Genomic DNA, 24,784 nt, shown 5'->3' with positions numbered 1-24,784 from the left:
CTAACTCCACTTGGTATTTATTGGGTTGTTACACCAAATTTTGCAAAGCCAGAGGCACCGCTTGTTTGGAAGGAATCTTCTTTATTCCACCCCCAAGAGGCTGCGCAACGGGCTTTGATGATCCGTAAAACCCAGCTCCACTTCTAGCACGGGAGAGCTTGTAACTTTTTTTTGCCTTTTCTGAATTTGAGGCCTTTATAGAGGATTTTGAGAGTGGGGCGCTGTCGGGCGGGTTTTATGTCATTGCCTCTCACACGGGCGATGAAGTTCCGGGATCAATTTCGCTGCACAGCCGCCCTGCGCTCTGCCGCGAGAAGTGCTCTTTTCGTGGCGAGATTCAGATGTGGTAATTGAAATGGGGATGCCTGAAAGGGCTGTTGATGTCCCCACGCCTGCACTGCCGACTTGCAGAAGAGCTTTGTTCACTTCTGAGGGGGAGGAGCCTAACGGACAGTCCTGCCAGTGGCCCCCCACAGTCTGTCCTTCAGGACCTGTCCCCCATTCTCTTCCTGATGGATAACACTGGAGGAGGACTTGACAGAATTTACAACGAGGAGCTGTCTTGGAAGACAACATGTCAGGGGCTGAGGGGCGGAAGGGAAGGTTTCTACATGGATCCAAGAAGGAACTGATGGGATGTGTCTCGGACGGTTGCATAATTCTATCTTAAAATGAATGTAGCAGGGATCCATTTGGGAGAGGAGGAATACAAGTATTATTATTAAAGTGCTTCACACTCCTCTGCATCTTGTCTAAAGGTAGGATCCTTAGGGCTCTTAAAAGGCGTGAGGCCTGATTGGCATATTTTGTGGATGAAAATCAGGGGACTTGTCCAAGGTCACCACCCCAGCATCATGGCAAAACCCAGACCTCCTGACTCCCAGCCCCTTGCCACCTCCCTCCAGCCTGCGCTGCCTCCCACATGAATCAGTGGCTCTTTGAAGCAAGACTAAAGCTGTCCTTGGGCACGTCACCCTCCAAAGAGACTCTATGGCCCTCCTGGTGATGGTTGGGTGGCCGCCGCTCTGCTCACGTTGATGCAGGAGGAATGGCAGGACCCAGTCTTGTCTTTTAAGCAGGGTCTCATTGCCGCGATTATTGAATGTATCTTTTAAAGATGAATATAAAACAGCTACCCTCCCAAGCAAATCATAAAACAAATTACGCCCTTGCCACCCAGAACTACAGAGAAACAGCAGGCTCTTGGCGGCGTAGAGAGTAATGGTTGCAATATTAAAACAATGAGGGGGAAACCGGGATCCAATAGCTGAGCGCAGGCAGGAGAACAACCCCGTAATCCCCCAGGGATAATGGGTCTCCACGACCAGCCCCTGTGATTTATTGTGCTTAATGTACTTATTTTTATTTGTGCCCTTCAACGCGGAGCTTTGTCACTGAAGAGATTTGATAATGGCCTGTTTGCAGTCACTTAGGCTCTGTAATAAAGCGCCACACTTGGGCTGTCTGTAGGGCTCATTGGCATTCCCCTCCCAACTCCCTTCATCGCCTGACATGGGATGGGGGAGATGGGGACTTCTCCCCTCCCTGAGCTTCCCCACCAGGCTACCCATCCTGGCGTCCGTGTGCCCGCCCAGGCCCCACCTGCCCCTCTGGTTTGCGCAGCCCTCGGGACAGGGACAGCCAGGTGCAGCATTGCAGCCCTGGGAGGTCAGGAAGTGCCCAGATGGATGTTGGTGCGGGTTGCACGATGATGCAAATGTACTCAGTTCCACCCAACTGCACCCCTCAAAACGGTGGAGGGAGGAACCCCCCCCCCCCATCCTGCCAATCGTAATAAATGCCTGGGACTTCGTCTTCATGCATCACCAGTGTGAGTTTACTGCTTACAGCTTTGGGGGTAAGTAAAAATAGCAGCGGAGGAGTGGCTATGTAAGGTTTCCCAAAAGAATGGGCTTGATTTAAACACTGTCTTGCGCTCTGATGGTGGCAGCAGCAGCAGCTGGTTTGCAAAGACGGGTGTGTCTCATCCACAGTTGTGAGTCAACCTGAAGTTTCCATTTCAGCTTTTTCCTGGGCTTTTGGGAAAGGGAAGCGGAAATTCTCCCGAGACTCCTCAAAGCACTGACCTCCTTTGTGCAGCACTGTCTGTAACCTGCTGAGGTTTAGGGCAGAGAACTCCAGGGGGCAGCTGGGAAGTGCCTTGAAGTGCCTTTTCCACCCTCGGGTCAGTCCAGTCAGTAGGGAAGGTGCTGTGCTCCGTTGAGTCTCCCACTTGACCTCCATGGCATGGCCAGGGAGAGTGTTGGCTTCATTCTGCCGACCACGTAGCAGAGAAGGGCTCCTTTAAAGGGCAGAACCAGCAAAAAAAGTCAGGAGTGAGCCCAGGTGGGTGTTGCAGTTGAGAGGATCGGTGTCCTAGGCTGTAGCAGGGTGGCGGCCCCACTGGGAGAGAGCTGCGCTCAGGTGATGCTGCTCTCAGCCACTCCGGCACCCTTTACCCTCCTTGTGCCTCATCAAAAGTTTCTAATATGCTCCCAGGCCACTCTGCTCTGGTCCAGACACATTCTGGCCTCAGCTGAGTCCCTGGCACTCTGGTCCAGTGACCAGTTTTGGTTATATACCCCAAAGAACTAAAATCAGGGACTCGAGTGTAATTTATTTGTACACATGCGTTCGTAACAGCATCATTCACAAAAGCCCCAAAGTGGGACTGACCTAAGTGTCTATCAGAGGTCAGATGGATGAACAGGAGGAGATAAATACACACAATGGAATATTATTCAGCCCTAAGCAGGAAGGAAACCCTGTCACATGCCAAATTTGGGGACATTACACAGGGTGAAGTAAGCCAGTCACTGAAGGATACATAGTCATGATTCCACTTAAAGGAGGTTTCAAGAGTAGGTAAATTTATAGAGAGACAAAGCAGAACTGTGGTGGCTAGGGCCTGGGTCAGGAGCTGGCAGTGTCCTGTGGACAACAGAGTTTCAGGTTGGGAAGATGAAAGTGTCCTGGCAGAGGGTGGTAGGGATGGTTGCAAAGGACGTGAACTGACTTCTACTGAACCCTCCAGTGGTTAAAGTGGTCACTTTTATGTTGTGTGTATTTTGACACCATGAAAAAAAAAAGACTTGGCAAGCAGACTCTAAGGGTGCCTGGGATCCCCACCTCCTAGTGTTCACATCCTTGTGTCATCCCACTGTATGTGCCAGGGACTTGTGACCTTTTGTAACCACCAGACGGCGGCAGAGGTGGTGGGTGCCACTTCTGGGATCACATCCTGTTGTGTTTGTAAGACCCGCGTCTTGCGGGCAGGGTCCCTGAGGGCTCTTGTTGCTGCCTTGATGAGGTTATCATGTGGCGGGAGCCCACTCAGCAAAGAACTGGGGGTGGCTTCAGCAATCCAGCCATCAGCTAGCAAGAAGGCAATGCATTCAGGCACAGGGAATGGGATTCTCACGGCACCGTGAGCTTGTAGGTGGACTCTCCCTCGAGCTTCCACCTGGTGACACTTTGTAGCCTTATGAGACTCTGACCCACTTAGCTGTGCCCAGACTTACGCCAGAGCTACAGAAACGGAGAGCACAGATGTCTGCTGTTGCAGGCTGCCAACTCAAGGGTAATTTGTTACACGGCAATAGATGACAGATACATGGCCTCCCAGGAGACTCGCTGGAATGGATTCCATCCTGGTTCTCTACCCTGATCACCGGAGGCCTGTGTCGTCTTTTCTTGTCTTCTGGAAGGGAGCAAAAGAATGAATGGCCTCTTTTTTCTGTCTTCTAGTTACACTCGAATACATTCATGGTGAGATCCCATTGACCTTCTTGGTTCCTTCCCGTGCTCTTCTGGCCTCAGGTTCGCCTGTCCCACCCGGAGGCTCGGGATACCAGTTCCCCCCCACCTACCTGTGCAGGTGAGCTTTCTCCCCACCCCTGTCTGCATCTCTCCTGCTCCAGTGCTGTGACCCTATGTCTTGCCTGTGCGTTAACACAGAGGGTTGAGTGAGCAGATTTGGGGGGTGGACTTGATTTCAAATATTCTGTCCCATTTGTTGCCCCCATAAACTGTTAAACTGCCCTAGAAATTCCGTTGTGGTATGTAAGCTCTCCTTAGACCGACTCCCACATAATAAATTAAAAAGATCTGCTGCCACTTTTTGAGCACTGCCATATGTCATCCACTTGATTAATGATTCTCATTGTGTTTGTTCAACAGTCCTGAGGAGGTGGGTGCCGTGGGGCTCCATCTACATAAGACACAGTGAGGTGTCTTTTCTTGTGACCCAGAGTTCATATCTGGCCAAAGCAGGCTTAGAACACCATGCTGTGCTCCTGCGTGCCTGAGCTCAATGCCTTGGAAGATCATGGAGAGATTTCTACAGGTCCTACCTTCTAGTTTTGCCTGGAAGATAGTATGGCTGCAACAGAGGCCACCAGGGTTTCTGAACATTCACTCCTGTGAGCCATGTGGGGTGGGGTGGAGTGGGGGGACCCACTGAAATAAGAAGGGGAGAAGAGGTGGTAAGAATGGGGTTTCCAGGGCTGGGGTTGTGGCTTAGTGGTAGAGGGCTTGCCTAGCATGTGTGAGGCCCTGGGTTGGATTCTCAGCACTGCATATAAATAAATGAATAAAATAAAGGTCCATCAACATCTTAAAAAATAAACCAAAAAGAATGGGGTTTCTTACTGGAGCGGGCTGCCCTGGTGGGGAGAGTGAGGGGCCACAGTGGTCTCACCTTGGCTGAATTTTGGAATCCTTGGGGAAGCTTTGATGTATACCAACCAGTGCCTGCACTCTACACCACAAATGTTGGTTTGTGTGCATCTTGTGCACAAGGATCAAAAACTCCAGGTGATGAGGGTTCGTGGCCAGATTCAGAACACTGGGGCACAGGGTCTCTGTATGGCGGACCTTGAACAGAGAAGGTGGAGCATCAGAGTCGGGGCATGGTCCCACCACCAACCCAGCTCCTCTCCCTACTGGGCAGCAGACCCTGTGAGCTTAGAGACTGGCACTTGCAGAGGGTGCTGTAGGATGGGCTTCCGGGAGCTCATGCTTTTGCTTTGGAACTGACAGGTCCCAGCATATCAGTGTCTTCAGCTCCCTCCCTACTCTGCACACAGTACAGGGTGCAGGGGGTCCCCGGGGACTGGGCATATACACCCAACAGGCCTTAGTGAGGCAGGTATCTATCTGTGCTGCGTGGATTACCTTTGGCCTTGCCTAGGGTTAGCGGTTCTCTGGGTATTGGATTTTCCCAGGCTCCCCCGGTACCTCTTGATGAGGAGGATTAGATTGCAGGGAGTAGGGAGGGAGCCCGTGATTGTGTCTGCTGGGATGAATGATGAGCTGATGGACCTGCTGTGGGTGTCCTGTGCAACTTAGTTTAGTGGACGGGCACAGGGAACCTAAGGCAGCTGACATAAGTAAAGGGTTGGGCAATTTTTCACCCTATTTTATTATTTTCTGGTAAGTCCCCCTCTCCTTCCCTTCTTTAGCCTGCTTGCTTTTCTTCCCGTAAGAGAGGAAGACGTTTTATAATGTGCTGTGCAGTCCATTTGAACGTGAGCTGTTGATGGAGGGGTTTGTCTTCAGTGTGTATTTGTTGGGGGGGATGAGTAAACAGTGGTGTGTAGCCATGGGTTGTGGGGGCCGCAGGGGAAAGAGAATCATTTAAGATTTATTCTGTGATGGGTCCTGGGAGGAACTACCGGCGTTACTGGGGTGGGGGAATGCAGAGGGCTCCGGCTTGTGTTGGGTTTTCCTCCCCCATGGGAGCAGGTGTCTTCTTTCACAATTAGAATGCTTTTCTTTTTCTCTTTTTATTTTTTGCCCTACCTTGTCATGGGAGATGACACTTCTGCAGACTTTAGTCTTTTATGTGTTCTAAACCGAGCCCTTTCCCCTGCTGTGGCTTCAATAATGCATCATTTCATAAGTTCATGGAATTTAATGTGCCTCTGCTCACCCTCCAGTCTCGGCTAGGTAGTTAAATGAAAATTAACCACTGTAGGTTGGGCTCAAAGTCACCTCTTCGCCTTCTCCTTTTGGATCCCCTCCCCTCTCCGCTGCCCCGAGTGTGCAAAACAGTGTCCCTTTTTCTCTCCTTGGTGTGGCGTGTGCAGGACGCTCCCCTGGGTGAGTGGGAATATCGATTTATTTCATCATCTGAGATCCATGAAAAAAATAACAGTGTGAACGTACAAGTTTTTGAACCGCTGCCTCTCCAGCTGAAGTACAGTGGAGTCTAGGGACCTGTAGCAAACTAATATTTAACGAGAGTGCTACTGTTGTGCCGCATTTCGAATTCGCGGTGGCTGCCGGTGAAATTGGCATGTGTCCTGACAGGGCTCTGAAGTGGGCTCCGTCTTCATTCCCTTCATTCACTTGTTCACTTATTCAGTGCCTAATGATCATTTTATATGTATGAGGCACCCGGGTGGTGGATGTGATAGGCTATTTGCATTAATGGCTTCCATTCTTCACAGTTTTCTGAATTCCTGCCCGATCTCCTTGACTCGGCTTTGGACTCGACCACGTGACTTGCTTTGACCTGTAGGATGAAGTGGAGGTGATGGGGTGGGAGTTTGGAGCCTGTACCAGACAAGATCTGAAGCATTTTTTTTTTTTTTGATGTGTCTTTGCATTTGCCACAAAACCAAAGTGTGCCCTGGACACTTTGAAAACAGCCTCCAGCCAATCTGAGAGGCTTCAGTGAGAAACCAAGCCCCCTGGAGATCCCCCGAGTCCCAGCCAACTTGAAGATGCTGAGCAGAAAGAAACGATTGTTGCCTTAAGACCCTGGTTCCTCAGCAGCATTGTTATGCAACTGATGACGGACCCAATGGATATTGATAGGATTCCATCATGGGTCCCCTTGGAGAGAAGTCTTAGAGTTGGGTGATGTTGGTTGGAGGGTCAGGACGAGATCATGAAGTGCCAAACAAGATACAGTTCCAAGTGGCCTGTGAGAGGACCCAGTCAAGAGAGTCTGCAGGAAGATTGATCCGAGACCTCATGGGCCTTTGAGACGGTGTTATTGAAGTCCAGAATAGGGGAATGTTGACCAGGATTCTGGATTAATATGTGGTATTTCAAAGTTGATTCCCCATTGAAGCCAATGCATTGGTACCTATTTCCCATTAAATATTGAATGACTTTGTTTTCATTAAACCAAAAAAAGAAAAAAGACTTAAAAATTAAAGCTAAGTTGGTGTCTGGGAGCCACATCCCCCTTTGGGAATAGCCAGCATTTGCACTGCTTATCACAAAGGGTCACCCAACATAGATCTGATGAACCTACTGTGTGCCAGGGATGGTTGCTAAGCATTTTATATTTGTGATCTTATGAAATCATCATCATTGTGTTGACGGTCGTAAATGCTAATAATGTTATTTCCATTTTCCAGGTAAATTAGCTAAGCCTGAGGGGGAAGGTTACTTGCTGAAATTATGCAGGGACATCAGAGTCTCATTCCACTCCCTGCCCCTGTCCCTGTCACAATTGACATCCTCACAATTCATTTTTGAATCACATAGCACAGTGTCTTGCACACAGCAGGTGCTCAAAAGATGGCTGCTTTGCAGAATGGAATAGATCTAACAAGAGGGAAAAGTGCCTTTCACCCATGTCTGTGTGGCCGTCATAACCTAGAAAGGAGGTGAATTCCTGAAGCAAATCCACTGGCACAGATATTGAAAGCACTTTGGGTGTTAGGGAGACCTAGAGGAGGGACCCTTCATATAGTTCTGGAAAGATAACGTCCCTGGGAGGGGCCAGCTGCGGGGGAGTCTGAACAAGGAGTCTGAATTGGATGCGGGAGGAGGAAGGGGCTTGCTGTGTGCTTCCCTGGCGCCCCAGGTATCTTCTGGGTCAGGGCATATGCTCCGAGCTGTTGCTTGAAGGAGGTGGGGGCAGTGAGTCTTCAGAGCAGCTGTGATAATAAATTTCCCTCTGCAATCTCAAACCCTCTTTTTCCAGCATTAGGGAAACTGAGGCAGCACCCCAAAAGGAATTGCGGCCCATTTTGTCCTGAACAACCCCGAGAACCATTGCCTGAGAAGATGGGCTTATCACCAATAAAAAGTTGCCTTGAACGGACCTGGGAATGCTGCAGATATAAAATAAATATGAAATAGCCCATGACAGTCCAAACATCATAGAGTGATTCCCTGTGGCTCTCGGTTTTTGCAGTGATTTACTGATGATTCTCAACTCGACCCAGGCCTGGATCTGCATTTCAGCTCCAACATGCCCCTGTGAGATGCTGGTGACATTCTTTTATATTCTCTGAGCCTCGGTTTCTTCAAAGAAATACGAAAAAGAAAACATGAAATAGGCATAAAATCTGTATCACAGGGTTGTGCAGGTTAGTTTTTTAAAAAGCTAATATTTTTTTGTTTGTTTGTTTTTTTAGGACCAACTGTGTAACTGTGTGCTACCCACTTTCTTTTTTGCTTCTGTGTGAATCAATTCACTTGACACTTTTAATCCTCACATCACACTCTAAGATGGAATAAACATGGTGGTGACCTCCACTTTGGCACTGCGGAGTTTGGTAGCTTCCCATGGCTACTGGGCCAGCTGTGGGGGAGACCCTGGGACCTGAACTGCAGAATGATGCGCTCGGCCCTCAGCCTTGCTAACTCTGGGCCTGGAAATGGGCAGGTGCACGTGGATTGCCAGTTCCCCATCCATTTCTTTTTAGAGCTGGCCTCTGCTCTTCTCTCCCAGTCCTGAGAAACTGCTGGTCAGCTGGGCGGGGAGGGTTGGATAGCTGGTTCCCAGCGTAGGGGGCAGAGACCAGGGTCCTGCCTGCAGCACTGACATGCTGGTAATTCATTTGCCAACGTGTGTCTCATCTGCCCACCGCGAGATCACACAGTGCACAGGGCGGGGACGGTGTCCGCTATCCTGGACCATGGTACAGCCCCGACTCCCAACTGCTTTCCGAGCACTCAGGAAACAGCAGATGAATGAAGACTCTTGCACACGCCTCTCCTGCCCCTCTGTGCTGGTCCTTCCAGACCACTCTTCATTCCAGCCCCAGTTCACATGGTCCCATCTCCATGTAGCAAAAGCCCCAGCTTGGGTCTGTCTTACTGTAAAGTGTATAGAGTGGACGTGGAGGCTGGGACGTGGAGGCAGGGAATGGAGGCCCCTTGTGAGTGCTGTGCAGTCTTCTTTCTTTCCTCCCTGCCCATGAGCCCTGTGGGACACCAAGCCCAGGGCCGGCCTCCCGGTGTCGTGTCCCCTCAGCAAATGGCCTTGACATGAGTGGACCCCACGGAGGCCCTCTCTGAAAAGTGTGACTCAACACCTCTGCTGGAACCTCACGGGGATCCAGAAAGAGAGGTTTATTGAAAGAAACCATTTCTCAGAGTTTCCCAATACGAATTATTCCAGCTCCAAAATCTCAGACTTACCGATGGGTGGACTTCAAGGGATATGCTTTCTTTTCTCCCCATGAAAAAGATGTCACAGTGGAGCCGAGGAGAGCTGTCAGAGCACAAAAGCCCGTGGAGCCCAGGAGGGAGCTCGTTCCTGGACCTTTGCCACGGAAATCGTCAGGACGGCTGTGCTTGCCAACCTGACAGCTCTACCAGGGGACGAGCAGGGAGTGCCCAGCTGCCTCCTTCATATTGAATGGCGGGAGGCGGGGCTTGGGGGAAGGTCCCGGAGTTCAAAGGAGAGCTGAGACATTCTGAAAGGAGCTCTGGAAGCATTGGAGGGGCAGGTGGCACCTGTGGTTGATCAGGGTTGGACGCGTATGGTTTTCTTTTGGGAAAGTGAGGAGGGTCCTGGAGGAAGCTCAGGCTACAGGACTGGGCTCCACCCTTATGACCTGGCCGGCCAGAATCCTCTGACGCCACACCACATTGGGGATGTATTTCATTTTACTCTGGGGGGACTCAGATATTCAGGCCACAGCAGACCTCGTTTGATATTTGCAGACGGTCCATTCCCTTCCTGTGGACTTCTGCCTCCCCCAAGCCTGGAGAATCCACCCTGCTGTCTGTCACCCAGGTTCCGAATCAGCCTTCCCCACCACCTTGCCCAGATCAGCACTTGCCCTCTCTGGGCTGTGTGTACAGACCTGCAGGAGGTGTTCTCAGTGGATTTTTAAGGCTTTTGGGAAATGGTTTGGTGAACTTCTTCCTGCCCTGCTGCACTTGAAGCTTCCTGTGGGCAGGGGGTGTCTGCACCTGTTCTATTCTGAAGCACCCAGCACAGTGCCTGACTTAGTGTCCAATACCTATTTGGAATTTAAGTTTTTTTTTTTTTTTAATTTTGATATTTTTCCATATTACTGTTGAAATAACCTTGAAATAAAAACAAGTCAAAACTAGGGTTCCCTGCCAGTTCCTTTTCTCTAAAAGTGACCCCTTGTCACTCAAGGTGGAGGAACTTTAGGTAGGAGGGATGGGCTGCCCTTGGGGCAGGGACTGAGTCCTGAGGGCCAAGAGAGGGAAAGCAGGAAGTGGATCTGTTTGGCTCTTTGCTGAACACCAGGGCGCAGGTCCATCCTGGGCCAGCTTCCGTGGGATGCAGGAAAAGTGACAGCCTGCACCTGCACCTGGCCACTCACCTGAGATGTTCAGCTGGAGGGACCCTGCACTTCAGGGCTAACCTTCTGGATTTCATGTCTTTTTATGGTATCAAGAGACTCAGGCTCCAGGGGGAGGTGGCTAGGAGGTCGTGCTTAGGCATTGACCTGGAGGGAGCCTCTGGGTGGACTCAGCCATCTGTTTCGTCATAGTCGCACCTTTGGTTGCATGGCCTTTGCAGGTTGCAGGGCACATCAGCCCTGTGTTGCCGTCTCCGTATCACAGGGCCCTTCAGTGGGCACCTTGCGGTGTTGCTGTGCCGTAGCCATTCCTGGTTTGCAAGATAAACAGCCTGAAGAGTGCATGTGAACTTAGGACTTGGGAATTCACCAGGCCCTCGGCCACCCCAAGGTCAGGTGTCTGCCATGCCGTGCTCCTGGGCTCAAGTCAGCCTGCGTTTGCAGGGTCCCTGCCACAGGGTCAGTCGGGATTCCAGCTGTTCTGTTGGTCCCGAGGAGCGCAGCGTCTGTGTGGAAGGCGGTCCTCACGCCATGCACACCGGGGTCGCGGGCAGGGGCTGCTTTCACTTTCTGATCCGAGGGGATGACTTCTCACCTGAGCCTGGGTCTCTGCCTGGGTGAAATGGGGAATCAATCAGTTTTATCAGATGATGAATATCATTCGAAACCCGCCCAGCTCAGCCTTCACACAGGTCCCGGTTAGCGCCTGGGCCTCCAAAGGTCTTCCCTGCCTTTCTGTTGAAGCCCCCCACACACCTTTTTTTTTTTTTCCCTGTGGAAAGCCTCTGTGTTGTCAGTGCCATCCCAGGCCTGGGTGACACTGCCCCTGTGCTTGGCCGCATCTCAGAAGCTGCAGTGATCCCAGCTTCAGGGCAGGGGGAGGAGGATTTGAGCAGTCAGGAAACTCAGGGTTGGGCTTGCCATTGCCCCTTGGAGAGGAGGTTGTCTTTGGGAGCATGTGCACAGGTAGCGCAGGCCCAGGTCACACAGGAGGTGGGAGGCCCTGCCCCGCCCTGCCCTCCCCTCCCTGGGCAGATTTGGGTAGGATGCCGCCCTCAGCACTAAACAGTGACCTGGAGCATCTGGCAGCTCTACAGATCATGGCATCTGGCCTCTCCGGGCCTCCCCAGTCTGGCCTTGCTTGGGCTCCCACTGTCCCCAGCATAGTTGTGACATTCCATCCAAACTCAGGGTGCCTGGCGGTGGCACTTGGCTCCCCACGGCAGGCCCTTGCTTGGCAGACACCATGTGAGGCTGTAGAGGGGATGTGGGGCTTGACACGTGGGCAGCTCCTCCAGCTGCCTGTCCCCTCGAGAGCCATGTGAAGGGCACACTCAGAGGAAAGGGGTGTGACATAGGGCCACCCAGGTGACCTTTGCAAATGTAGAATGACTTTGAAGTCTTGTGTTCCCAGCAGCCTGGAGGGGAGCTCAGGGGTGACTGGGGAGCCGGCGTTGGCTGGGGCTGAACCCGGCTCCCTCCCTGAGCCAGCAGCCTCCTCCTTGAGGCAGAGTGGCCAGCGGGGACCAACTCTGGTGGACTGGCCTCTACACCTTCATTTGCTCGGTGAGCAGATTGAGAGGCTGTTGGTAAATGCAGTGATAGGGGTCCCTCCCTCTGGTAGCTTTTCAGCTACGTGAAGTGGACAGATGAACAAGCTGCACAAAGAGAACATTTGTCCTCCTCTGATGACAAGTACCATGGCTGGGGGGAGGGGTGTGGGGTAGGCTTGCTGTTTTTAGTAGGTTGGTCAACAGGGATTTGTGCATGTGGTTTGAACACATACCTGAAGAATAAGAAGGAATGAGTCATGGAGCTATCTGGGGAAAGAGCTGAGGCTGAGGTAAGCGCAAAGGCCCTGAGGTCACTTCTCAATTGCTCAGTCAGAGACCACAAGGGGGTCATATGCCTGGAAGAGAGAGAATCCCCAGAAAAGTAGTGGTAGATGATGTTAGAGAGGAAGCGAGGCCCATTTGTGCAGGGTCTCATGGGCATTGGAAGAGAGGCAGGAGCCGGCTCATATTTATCAGGATTGCTTGGCTACTCCTGGGTTGCTGATTGTCTGTAGACAGCAAAATATAAGCAAAGAGACTACAGAGGAGGGGCTTGCTGTCATTGAGACAGAAGATGAGGGTGTTTCGGGCCAGGTTATTAAGGCATCGACAAAGAGTCGAGCCCGAGTCTCTGTTGTTTACCTTCTCTCTAATCCTGGGGTGAGTTGCTTCAGCTCATTGACTTTGATTTTCTCAGCTCCACAACGGAGATGCTGCTGCTGGAATGTCCCAGCACAGGTGCACTGTCGCCCAGGAGCGGAGGGGCACCTCCCTTACTTACCTCCTGGTGCTGGAGGTTGTCACGCTGCTGTTCCTGCCATCGTGTCCTGCTGAAAGGTGCATCGCTGCTGAGGCTGAAGCAGATCCCAGCCGCTGCCTGCTGGACAGGCGCCTCCAGAGTTGGAGGCCAGGAGTTTGAAGTTCTGGTCCAGCCTGCCCATGCTTCTGATTTGGAATCCGGGCCCAGCGGGAGGAGTTTTCCCATTTCCAGCGTAATTCACCCTGTGGATTTGAGGAGGGGCAGGAGGGATTTGGGATCCAGTGTGAGGAAAATCGGGTTCCAGACTGATATATGAGGAGTGCTCCGCCTGTCTGCGAACCCCCGTAGTCTAGGCCCCTCGGTGGGGTTCAGGGTGATTAGAACAGAAGGGGGAGGCGCAGCAGGAGTCATGGGGGTCCTGGTCCCTGTGTGAGCAGGGCCCCACCTGCCCCCCCCCGGGAGCCCATCTCACGGGCTCCTAGGGGGGTTCACGTGGGGTTATCAGGTGCGTTTTGCTACTCTGTGGAAGGCATGAAACTTTCACTTGCAAAGTACCTTGATTCCAGCCCCAGTCCCCCTTTATATGACAAGATCAGGATTGCCCGTCAGGCTTCATGAGAGACAGAGCCATTGCTGCCCGGGCTGAATTTTATCTGTGTTTTTCCTGAGCTTCGAGGACCCCTGCCGCCCAGAGTCTGCCAGCTGCCCTGGGCTTCCTCCCCCGCGCCCCCTGGAGGGCAGAGGTGGGAGCTGTGGGGCATGACTTGGATACAGCCAGACTGACCTTCAACAGAGGCCTCTCCTGGGTCCAAGGTCACTGGCCTTTTTCCTTGAGTAGAAGGACAGAGAGAATGGAAGGGGGCCCTTTCGCTGGTGAGGAAGGGGCATGGATCGCTACCCACTCTACCGAGGTTCTGTCGGAGGCTTTTAGTCCACGGCGTTTGTCTGTGCTGGGCGCAGGGTCACCTGAGGACATGTGTAGTGTCCACCTGCTACCAGGGATACAAGTCCTCTGTACCACTGTGTGTCCGTTTCTCCCAGGAAGGTGGTCACCCCACTCTGGGGCGCCTGTTCCTTTAGCAGCCTCTTGAACCCTTGTTGTGATACCGTGAAGCCCGTTTCCTGAACACCCCAGGATTAAAAGGGCGGAACACTGTCTGTATGGGGTCTCTCCCTGAGTGCGATCCCTGGATCTCGATGCTGCGTGTCCTAGGAGAGAGCGCCTAATTCAACAGAACTAATTAAATTGGGCATTTATGTTTTGATGACATTAAAAAAATTGCCCTGATTAATTTGCCATTGAAAACATATTTTCATAAAATAAGACTTGTGCTTTTCAGCCAGGCTCCCCTCCATCTTTAAAAGGATCCGTTTATTCCCTGCGTTTGAGAAACTCCATTGTAGTGCTGGTGCTTTTTTACCTCCGGCTTCTCAGAGTCCTCTTGGTGCGGAGGTGTAGACCCGCCCTCCCTCCAGATAGATGCTCCAATTTCTTTTGAATTTTCCATCTGCTCCTTTGGAGAGCTGGAAGTGACTTCACCTGGTGACCCCATGCAGGGACCTCCCTGGCCCGGGCCTGCTGCGGGCCCTGAGCAGTTTGCTCATTAAGCCAGACTGTAAGCCGGGCCGCGTGTCTGTGTGTGACGCTCCTTTTCCGGCCCCAGGGGGCTCATAACTGTGCTTCTGGAAACCTGGTACACAGGAAGGCATCTGGAACATTCGAGCTTCCATATGGGAGGCTGTCAGGGAATGTCATCGTGCTTTGGCCTGGCAGCCTCCGTGGCATCTTTATTGAAACTTGGGGGGAAAAAAAGAAAAGCTACTTGGAAAGTGGAAGGGGACCGTTTGGAAGGATGACATTGATTCTTTGCAGTAGATGACCCGTGCACATCACCTTAGAGAGAAATACAAAAGTGCATTAAGCATGCAGCAGGCCTTCAGATAAAAAGTACCGTGACACACGGAATGCATCCTTCCTTTTCTTCTGTTCCTCTGCTGCTGCGCTCCCAGTGATAGCATGACACCCAGTGGGGCAGGTGGGAGGTGGAGCAGGGCAGTCATACCAAGAGCGTCTGTGTCACAAGCAAGAGAAGCAGAGTGACCATGTCCACATGGACAATTTTTCTAGGATTTAAGACAAGATCTGTATCAGCTGATGGTGGCACTTCTGGTCCTTCATCGTGGGGACGGGCTGTGACTTGTGCACTGATAAGGAACAGCCCTGATCTTCCGTCTCTTCCAGCTTTGGGGTCTGTGGAAATATGTAGTACATTTCTCAATCCAGCCTCGGTTTCCTTGTCTGAATGCGGGCCTGAGGACAGCAGCTCACGGGACGTCAGGGGCTGAGGAGACGTCACGCCCTAGGTTATATCCCCTCTGCTCTTGACTGCATGGAACATGTAGAGAGATTAGATTTTGACTGAGACCTTCTACCTGGCCTTTCCTGGGCTCAAATATTCTAGAAAATATGACAGTTGTGCTGGGCCCTAAAGGCTGCAGGACTTTTTTTTTTTTTTTTTGCTTCAGCTTAAACCTGTTTTCTTGGCCACCGCAGAAATAAGAGCATGTTATCATGGGTGGACACAATTTGAAGTGCTTGATTAACACAGCAATTAATAAAAATGAAGAAGTGACAATTGGTGTTACCAGGCTACCATCAAAAGCAATGCACTTGGCCTCCCTCCAGGCAAACAGAAGGGTGGAAATGCCACCTATGGGGAGGAACATCGGAATTTGGAGGAGGGAAGCTGGTTGGGAAAGGGACTCGGCGAGGAGCAGGGTATCCAGAGGGGTGGGCCGGCTGACCGTCTCATTCATCTAATCCACAGATTGCTCTGGGTGATTCCCAACACAGTGTGACACTGTGCCAGGGGTCCAGGAGGCCTGGGGAGTCAGGCTTAGCCTCCCGTGAAGAGGTGCACAGTGTTGAGGGCTATGGATAGGGAAGCAAGGGACTCTAGTGCATCATGGTCAGTGCAGGGTGGATGGTATCTTAATTCGTGGGTGACTGAAGGAAGGGACAGCTGGTTTCATGAGAAGGGAGAGAGCGACACGGAGTTTATGGAGAAGGCAGCTTGAGCCCCACATTGCAGGGCGGTTGGTTGGAAAAGGCATTCCAGGACCTGGAGCTGGGGGCCACCTGTGGGGACACAAAGAAGGTGGGTTTGCAGTTGCCAAGTGGGACACACCAACTTTAACTCTGTCTCTGCTGCTGACTGGGTGGGTGACAGTAGCAGGCCACTGACCTTCTCTGTGAGTTGCTTTCCTCATCTGCAAAGTGGGGTGAAGGTCCATATCTCATGGGCTCTCGGGAGGATTCCTTGTCAGTTTGCAGAAGGCTCCTGGGGCGGGGCTCCTGGAGACGCTCCTGAGCAGGGGCCTTGTGGTGCCCGGGTCCCTTGCTGCGCTGTGTGTAAACAGGAGCAAAGGTGGGATCGCTATGCCACCAGGTAGGAAAGGCGTCTGCATAGCGTGCGTGCCAACGTTATCTTGCAGACATTTACCCCCATTGCAGCCTAGTCTCTCGAAGTGAGGTGTCAGAGTCTTGCCTTGTAAGACACAGCCACCATCAGTGAGCCTGGTGGCAAGTGATGACATACTGGCTCTTTGTCTTTTCCTGGGGCCGTGACCTGCAGAGGTGTTGGTTCAACAAGCAGATGCAAAACATTAGGTGAATTAGTGTCGGGGAAAGAAGTTAGGTCCTGCATCTGGTTACATCCAGGTGTGACCTCAGGCAAGCCCCACTGCCCCTCCCAGGACGAGTTTTGACCTCCACAAATTGAAATTTATGTATTTACCTACTGAGACATGACATTTTCTCTTGTGAGCTACAAGGAAAGTTCTTTGAGGGAAGAAACTGCCTTGAATAGAAAGGGAAGGGACTGTAGCCACACGTGTGATGTGAAATTTAACATTAGCAAAATTTAAAAGAAGAAAAAAAGATGAAATTAATTTTAATAATATGTTGGATGTAATGCCGCATAACCACAATATCTCCAAAATCAAGACTTTGCATTCTTTATTTAATAACAGTTTGAAATCTGGTGTACATTTTAATTTGCAGCAAAGCTCCATTCAGACAAGCTGCATTTCAGTCATCCAGTAGCTGCAAGGACTTCTGGCCGCCATGTTGGACAGGGTGGCTCCTGGTGGGAGCCAGTGACACAAATAAGGTGACTCTGCAGGGCAGGTGATTTCTTTCCTCCGTTCTCCCCTATCCTTTCCAATCCCTTTCTCCATCCGTCGCTCTTCTGCAGCTCTTCCTGTGAGGAACAGAGAGATAACTGGCCAGTGGAGACCACAGTGAATGCTTTGTGTATCTGGATTTTTACAGGAAAAGGAGGCTGGGATGAGTTTCATGGAAAGGCACAGAGGGGGAGGCGAATCCCTGGGAAGTCATAGAAGTCTTGAGAATAGTAGTAGCAGCTCAAGAATATTAAGCATTTATTTTATGTCAGGCAATGTTCTCAACATCATACTGGACCATTTTATTTAATCCTTCCAGAACCCTAGGAAGTAATCATCTCTCCCATTTTGAAAATGGGATCACCGAGGCAAGAGAGGTTAAGATACTTTCTCAGAGTCACACAGTAAGGTTGGAACTCACATTGAGAGTTCTGTTGTGCCATTACCTCAAGAAATCCTCAGGGAAAAAACATGGAGGAGGCTTTGGGCTTCCGTTTCGCCGGGACTTGGTAGCTTACTCCAGAGAGGCTGGAGCTTGAAGGTCCAAAGGAACCTCTGCCCTCAGCTGAACCTTGCAGTGTTGTTGAGAGTAAATTTTATGGCAGTTGTACCACCTGGGTACTCAGTCCCTTCCCTTTAGGCCCACAAAATGATCTTTTTAAAAGAAGTTAGCCTTGTTCACGTCTAGATCAGTGGCTGGCACACAGGAGAGGCTCAGAGGGGTCGATGGAAGTCCGTGAGCAGCTCTGGAGGCCATGGAGGTGAGGAGCTGAGTCTGCCAGGAGCCCCCAGAGGCCATCGTGACTTTGGGGGTGGCTTTATAGATGTGGCCCAGGGGAAGGGGCTCAGGAGGAGACATGGCCTGCCTGTTCAGATGCAGAGTTCCTGCTGAGCTGAGGACAGTCATAAAGGCCAGCAGATGTGTCCCCTGGCAAAGGCTTTTGCCTGTCGATTTTTTAAATTAAAAAGCAGCATGGTACCTTGTAGAGTGCAGGAAGAACAGGGTGCAGCTTGAAGCAGCTTCACAAGGCACCCTGCCTTTACAGCCAGCACCCAGGTCAGGGGTGGGGCATCCCCAGGGCCCTGCCCCCACCCCTTGTCCCTCCCTGGGGTTATCCACTGTCCTCAATTCTGACCCCACAGATGGCTTCATGGGCCCACAGTGTCTATGGCTGGGACTGCCATCGGGACTGGGTGGGGTCCAGGTGTTCACTCCTATGCTCCTGATGGTCTCCAGGGGCTTCTGACCTGGTTCCTGGGGCGTGGCATACATGAGAAACTCAGGCTCCCAGAGATTCTGTGACTTACCCAGGACTCAAGGCCGGAGATGAGAGCTGTGTGCTCCAACAGCTGTGTTCTTGACCATCCCGTATATTGTTTTCTATGACCTTTTATCTAAAATCCCAAGATTGGGACATTCAGGTTGAGCTGGGAGTACCTGGCTTGGGGCTGTGGAGGAACCAGCCCAGGTGCAGGCGCATGCCCAGGCCCAGGGGGACTGAAGCCCACTTCTCACCTGCCAGAGTGACATGGCTGGCAGGGTCCATCCTGGATGGGGCTGCAGGAGGTCTCAGACCAGGGAGCATGTGGGTTCTTCACTGTCCCCTACTTCTGACCCCCACTTGCTGGGGACAGGGGCTCTCCGGCACTGGCCAGGGCAGCTCCCAATTAAACAAGTCAAACAGCTCATTCCCGCTAAAGTGCTCCGTGGCTGAGTGCCAGTAAACTCACCCTCCGCTGCAGGGCATGGCGGGGTCTGCTGCCTGGGGTTCAGCATGAGTCAGTGCTCAGGGGATGCCGCAGGCGTGACCGGCTGAGGAGGGCAGCCCTGCCCGGCCTGGAGTCCCCTGGAATGCTCCAGGATGGCATATGTGTTTTAGGCAGAGGAGCTTTGCTCTCTCTCTGGCGTGGCCCTCTGCCCCCACGGTTCCCTGATCAGGAGGGACAGGTGGTGGCTGACATTCTGCAGTTGGCCTTGGCCTAAGAGAACTTGGCCGATGCTCTGGAATGGAGCTCCCTCCTGCCCCTCCTCCCCCCAGCTCCTTTGGCCTGGAGACTGCAGCTTGACCCGAATAGCCATGGGCAGCCAGTTCCCCCAGCCTGCCTCATCCCGCGGTCCTGGGGGTGGGGAGCGGGCGGAAATGTACGCCACTGTGCTAGGTTCCATGTCCTGGGGACTGAAACTTAATTCAAAAAGACAATAAAATCACCCTTCTATAGGCAGTGGGAATCCTCCTGAGTGAGCCAAGAGTCCACGCTTACCCTCTGCTGGCCGCTGGGCCAACATAACATCACAGATTATGTGGTGTCATTCTGGAGCTGGGAGGCCTGGGGAGAAGTCCACATCCTTTGCTTAGCTGTGTGGCCTTAGATGAGTTCCTTGTCTTCTCTGACCCTCTATAAAATGGGGATTATGATAGTCCCTACCTCCTGAAGTTATAAAAAAAATAATTAGTCCATGTGAAGCACTTAGAGTACTGCCCAGCAGCTTGATGGCCCCATGATCATTCATAGACTGGGATGGATGGTTACAGTCTTCTGAGCATTTAGGTGTAGTGGGTAGTGTGTCAGTCCCTGTTTCCAGACATGGAGACTGAGGCACAGACAGGCTAAGTTCCTGGCCCAGCATTTCACAGCAGCTGAGCAGCTGAGCTGGAATTCAAACCAGAGATGCCGGACCCCCTGGCTCCCCAGGGAACGATGGGCAGAGCCATCAGAGGCTTGGTTGAGTTTCCACCTGAGGATTTATTTCAAAAAGATACCTCTGTCCCCAAAATACTTTCAGGAAAACAGGGCAAATACTCTTATTTCATGATCCATTTAAAATAATAAGCATAGCTGGTGCTTATTGAGCAAACTGTTCCATTTCTGCTGTGGCATTGACATGGTTTAATTGTATGGGTCAGGCCCTGAGGCCTTGGTGGGAAAAGTTTTGAGAACAGGTCACCCTCGCATCCCATCTCCTCTGTGTGGCTGAAGACGGGTGCCCCCGACATGGGAGGACAGTCACAGTGGCGCCTTCCAGAGGCCGACACCCAGGCTTTGATCTTTGCACCTATGGCGGGGGCCAGATGCCTGTTCCCCCAAACCCTTAAGTTTGACAAAGCTAAGAAGACAAAGCACAGCCTGTTTAAATACTGTACCATTTCCTGGATCAGAGGACAGGAATGGAGGAGGAGGGAGAGAGAACTGTCAGGGAGGGCAGAGGAGGGAGCTGTCAGGGCTGGGAGGTGAGGAGGAGCAGCAGCTGGAGGAGGGAGGTGAAATGGGTGACTTGAACTTGGCTCTTCCTGCTTTCAGAGGGTGGGGCAGGACCAGAGGTGGGAGGCAGATCCTAGGTCTGATGCAGAGAGGAGGACCAGGAGGAGAGGGGAGTCGCAGGCAGGCAGGCAGGCAGGCTGGGGACGGTGAAGAAGGGCACGTGACTGTGTGAACTAGAACAGCTGAGGCATCCTTTGGTGCCTGAGCTGAGTGTAGGCTACCCATGGAGCCCTGCTGGTGGGCACGCTGAGGCCCCCTGTTGGCTGACAGTGGCTCTGCAGCAGCTTCCCCGTCCTGGTCCGGGGCTCCCAGGCGGGTGCAGGGTAGAGGCTCTTCATTGGGCATGCTGAGCGCCATCTGCGCAGGGATTCCGTGGGGGTCTGAAGGTCAGAACCCCAGCCCATGCCCAACTTTTGTTGTCCCCCAGCCTCCCAGCAGGGTCCCCATGAGAGATTCCGGCCTTCCATGCCCAGCCTGGACACTGTTCAAAACAGGCTACACAAATAGCCTCCACGGTGCGTCTCTTTAGTCCGGGAACAGCTCGAGCCAGAGGCGTGCCTGCCTCCAGCGCTGCTCATGCCAGGGGGGTTAAAAAAAGAACGAGGCACGCCCAATCCAAAGGCTTTTGTGGGTAGGGCCGAAATAATCAAGCCAAACTCAAAAGTCAGACCGTCAGGAGGGAGGTTGTGCGCTCTCATGGGGACAGAGTCTCCCCACTCAAAATCATCTCTTCGAAGCTGGGACAGGCAGCCAAGTCCCTGCCTTCCTCAAGGACCCTCCTTTTGCTGGGGGCTGCCGGGCAGAGGTGAGTGGCACATTGTCTGTTAAAAGGGTTCAATTTTAATGTCAAAGGCTTTCCAGTTTGTTTTCCCAGCGAGGTCAGTTCCAGACTCTGTGCCCTGCCCCTAATAGGACCAGCTACTGGCACAGCTGGGTCGGGCCTCCCGTTGGGTCCTTAAATTCCACGGGAACTTGCGACATAGATGTGGAAACTCGGGTTCAAGGACATGAGGACTTGCCAGTGACTGTTGCCCAGCTGGTGGCTGCCATTGACCATGGTGGTGAGGGTGGTGGGGGTGGGGGAGGAGGAGCTGCCGCGTTTGTTCCCAGGTAGGGCACTACATTCTTTGATGGAGAGGACTAGGTTAATAGTCGCTGTGAGCAGCATTTATTGTGTGTCTGCCCTGTGCCAGGTAAGGTTCTGGGTGCTCTGTTCACTTGATCTGGTGATGCTAAGGCACCCACACTCCTGTGCCCACCTGACGTGGTACTTGATGGAGACAGAGGCAGGGTCCAGTAAAGCCTGCATTCTGCAAAGCCACCGGGTCCCATAAGGGTCAGGCCAGTTGCTGGGTGTGGAGTGGCCTCCCCTGTGGGTGGGCGAGTGGCTGGCTGTGGAGGACAGGATGCCTTCCACTCTAGATCCCTCTCTGTCAGCCCTCTGGAACATCCCCCACCCCCATGCCCACCTCTGACCCCAGAACTTTCCCCTGTGCAGTTTGCATTTGTTGATTTAGAAACAGACCCAATTTCCTGGAGTTGGGATAGTTGAGCTAAATTAGCACATTACCACTGGTAACTGTTGTTAACTTTAGTTCTTTCAGTCTCTAACCTGAATTTTTGTTTTCTAAAGGCCATCAACCAACCACATTTCCTTCATTAGCAATGAGTAGTCATGAAGATTTGGTGTTGTTGATGGTTGGGTTCATGCAGAGAGAAAAAAAACTCAGTATTTCAGGAAAAAGTTGCAGAGAGAAGGAAAAGCAGGAGAGATGGAGAAAGGAAGAGACAGGTGGGAGGGTGGTGGTGTTCAGCCTTAGAAGGAGAAACTTGCTTGCACCCCCTTTCTTGACAGCACTGGCATACAATAGGTGCTCATTAAATGTTTATGCAAATGACTTGGTATTATAGTAGGCAAGAACACAGACTCTGGGTTTGGATTTGAATTCAAATTCCACCACATACAAGCTGTATGAGTTTGGGTCATTTTCTTAACTTCCCTGTGCCTAAGCTTCCTCTCCTTTAAAATGGGCCAGCCTCAGGCAGTGGCTGTGGGGGACAGTGGAGTTCTGACCGTTAATTGCTGATGAGGCTTCAGGGTCATCCTGTGAGCTCCTACCGGTGCCCAAGTCTATGTCACACAGCTGTGATGAGGACTGAATTGTTTTCCCAGGGCAGCTGTGAGAGGGCCACAAACGGGCAGGCATCTACTCTCGTGGTCCTGGAGGCCAGAAGTCTGAGATCCGGCGTGTTGGCAGGGCCTGCTCCCTCTGCGCCTGTGGGGGACCCTCCCTTGCCTCTTCCTGGGGTCTGGTGTTTGCCCTTGCCACTGGGCTCCTTGGCCTGTGGGAGTGTCACCCTTTGGCTTTGTGTGTGGCCTCCCTGTGGGTCTCTCTCCCATGGCAGTCTTCTGATAGGGACTCTTGTCATGCTAGGCTGAGGGCCACCCGATTCCAGGACGACCTCATCTCAGTCACATCTGCAGTGATGCTGTTCCAGATAGGGTCACACCCTCATCTACGGGGCGGTGGAGGGTGGGGGTTAGGACCTCCACCTTTCAGCCCATAACTGGGATGGAGTGAGTGGACCCCCAGCACTGAGCGCAGGACCTAGGACAGAGCGGTGCCCTTTGGCAGGAGCAGTGCCTGTTGCTGTGGTAGCCCACCCTCACCTGCCTGCCCTTTTGCTGGGGTCCGTGGGTGGCCCTCTGAACCTCCCCAAAGCTCAGCCTCCCACCTGTTCACCTGACGTGGCCTGGCTTGCTGGGCCAGTGAATTGCTGGGTCGTCCTTATTTGTGTGGCCTCTTCTGAAGTGGGGAGGAAGGACGACGCCTCCCTAAGGGACACCTTCCCAGAGCAAAGCAAGGGCCACAGCCTGGACACACAGTGCCCTCCAAGGCTGCCGCCCCTCCTTTCCCATCCTCCCTGGTGCTTTGTGGTTCAGGAGGGCAGATGGCCACTGCCTACATAGATGGGAGGAGGCTCCTCTTTCCCTTCCCCAGGGGCCAGGAGGCGCCTGCAAACAGGAGCAGCCTTGGCTTTGCAGACCCTTGGGTTACTTTGCAGCAAGAATGGAAACGTGTGTGTGTGTGTGTGTGTGTGTGTGTGTGTGTGTGTGTTGTTTCTAGTTGGAGCCAAACAGATTTGCTACAGAGAAGTCTAGATATCTATGGAAACAGTACTAATTTTAGTCTTGCCACACTAATGCCAACTCCGATAGTGCTGTGTTGGGTCAGGGCTCAGGGAGCAGGGAAGGTGAACAGGCCCAAGGGTCATGTCAAGCCCCGAGTAGCCAGTGACTGGGGAAATAGGGCGGGTGCAGCAGAAATCTTAGGTGGCTCCTAAGAGAGGGGCTGGAGTGGAGCCTCAGTCAGGGCTGTGTCTGAATGAAGGGAGTCCCCCCTCCCCTTCACTCTCCCTGGCTAAACTCTGCTCATTTTTCTCCAGCCCGGCTCACGACCCTTCTTTCCGTGTCCTCCTCTCTGGAGTCCTCACTGCTGCCCTGAATTCCTGGCGTCTCTCATGTTCCTGTTGAAGTCCTGCGGTAGCCTATTTAGCTCTGTGCTTAACTCCTCTGCCTTGAAGTCCTGCCATTTATTTTTGAGCCTCTCAAAGTCAGCCAGGGTCACTGTCATATCTATATGCTGAGCCTGCTGTGCAGGGGACGCGCAGGACCCACACAGTGAGTGGAATTTGACATGACTGGTGATTTCTGGTTGATTAAACCAGGGGCTGGGCAGCCACGAGAAAGGGACGGGAAATAAGAGAGTCTAAAATAAAGTCTGCAGAAACACTTTTCAGTGGGCAGCGTTCACTTGGGGGGAAGGCAGCGGCCCGCAGTTGTATTCAGGACATGCTGAGGGAGGGCCACAGGCGAGAGGGGGCTGGTGGGGTGGGTGCTGGGGGCGGTGGGGAGGAGATGGATGGAGATCATTCTAGGGCGTGCGGGGCATCGTCCTCCCACCTCCCAGCTGGAATCCTTGCAGAGTATTAGGCACTGGAGGACCTTAGATGGGGTCTTGTGTGTTTTGAAGTCAGATATTCAGGACTGGTGTTCCTGCATCAATGCTTGGTCATCTGTTTTGGTGTGCATTTCTGAATCCTGCATAACCCATCATGTCCCAGGTGCTCCTGCTCAGTCGTGGTTGGAACCAAGGCTTGTGCCCAGGGGAGGGGCCACTGGTGTGAATTATTGCAGAGAATTTCCACATGCTTCATATTCCATTCAGCAGACGAAGAGCAACGTGGTTATGGTAAAATTGGGGAGATGACGGACAGGAGAGCAGCACAGAGTGGGACTGATCCAGATAACCTTGGGAGCTGGGCAGGGCACAGGTAGGTTAGATGCCCTGGTAGATGCCACCACACTCAGGATTTGACCTGGGTCCCCTCCTCCTGTCTCCCTGCTCGGCATGCATAGCGTGCGTGCAAGCTCCAAATTCTTGGGCACTACTACGGCTTGGATATGGCGTGAGCCTGTCCCCAAGTGTTCA

General features: G+C 52.4%; 1 protein-coding gene and 2 long non-coding RNA genes across 6 annotated transcripts in view; 1 reads left to right on the top strand and 2 right to left on the bottom strand.

The window, feature by feature from the left end:
• Positions 1 to 24,784, top strand: part of LARGE1 (LARGE xylosyl- and glucuronyltransferase 1) — a 490,254-nt gene that overhangs the window by 17,161 nt on the left and 448,309 nt on the right. The window contains exons 1-2 of one of the 3 annotated variants that reach the window (XM_081309720.1): positions 21,461 to 21,484; positions 23,739 to 23,973. The exons of 1 other annotated variant lie outside the window; for it this stretch is intronic. In XM_081309720.1, coding sequence (XP_081165846.1) covers positions 23,933 to 23,973 — 41 coding nt within the window. In that variant the 5' untranslated portion in view covers positions 21,461 to 21,484; positions 23,739 to 23,932. Of the gene's footprint in view, positions 1 to 3,747; positions 3,878 to 21,460; positions 21,485 to 23,738; positions 23,974 to 24,784 lie in introns of those variants that run through there. One more of the 3 variants, XM_081309722.1, reaches the window with a different exon arrangement.
• Positions 10,392 to 13,238, bottom strand: LOC308658970. The gene is made up of 3 exons (XR_014024262.1): positions 12,867 to 13,238; positions 12,319 to 12,441; positions 10,392 to 11,145 (listed from the first exon to the last, which is right to left on the bottom strand). It is a non-coding gene; the product is annotated as an uncharacterized lncRNA (long non-coding RNA).
• LOC308658779 lies at positions 14,799 to 19,034 on the bottom strand. 2 transcript variants are annotated; one of them, XR_014024240.1, is made up of 3 exons: positions 18,762 to 19,014; positions 16,091 to 17,107; positions 14,799 to 15,231 (listed from the first exon to the last, which is right to left on the bottom strand). It is a non-coding gene; the product is annotated as an uncharacterized lncRNA (long non-coding RNA). The 2 variants fall into 2 exon arrangements; XR_014024239.1 differs by lacking the exon at positions 14,799 to 15,231 and having other exon boundaries at positions 16,838 to 17,107; positions 18,762 to 19,034.

This window comes from Spermophilus citellus, assembly GCF_964194105.1.
Source record: "Spermophilus citellus genome assembly, chromosome: 10".
Taxonomy (NCBI): domain Eukaryota; kingdom Metazoa; phylum Chordata; class Mammalia; order Rodentia; family Sciuridae; genus Spermophilus; species Spermophilus citellus.
This window is presented reverse-complemented; position numbering and strand designations above follow the sequence as displayed.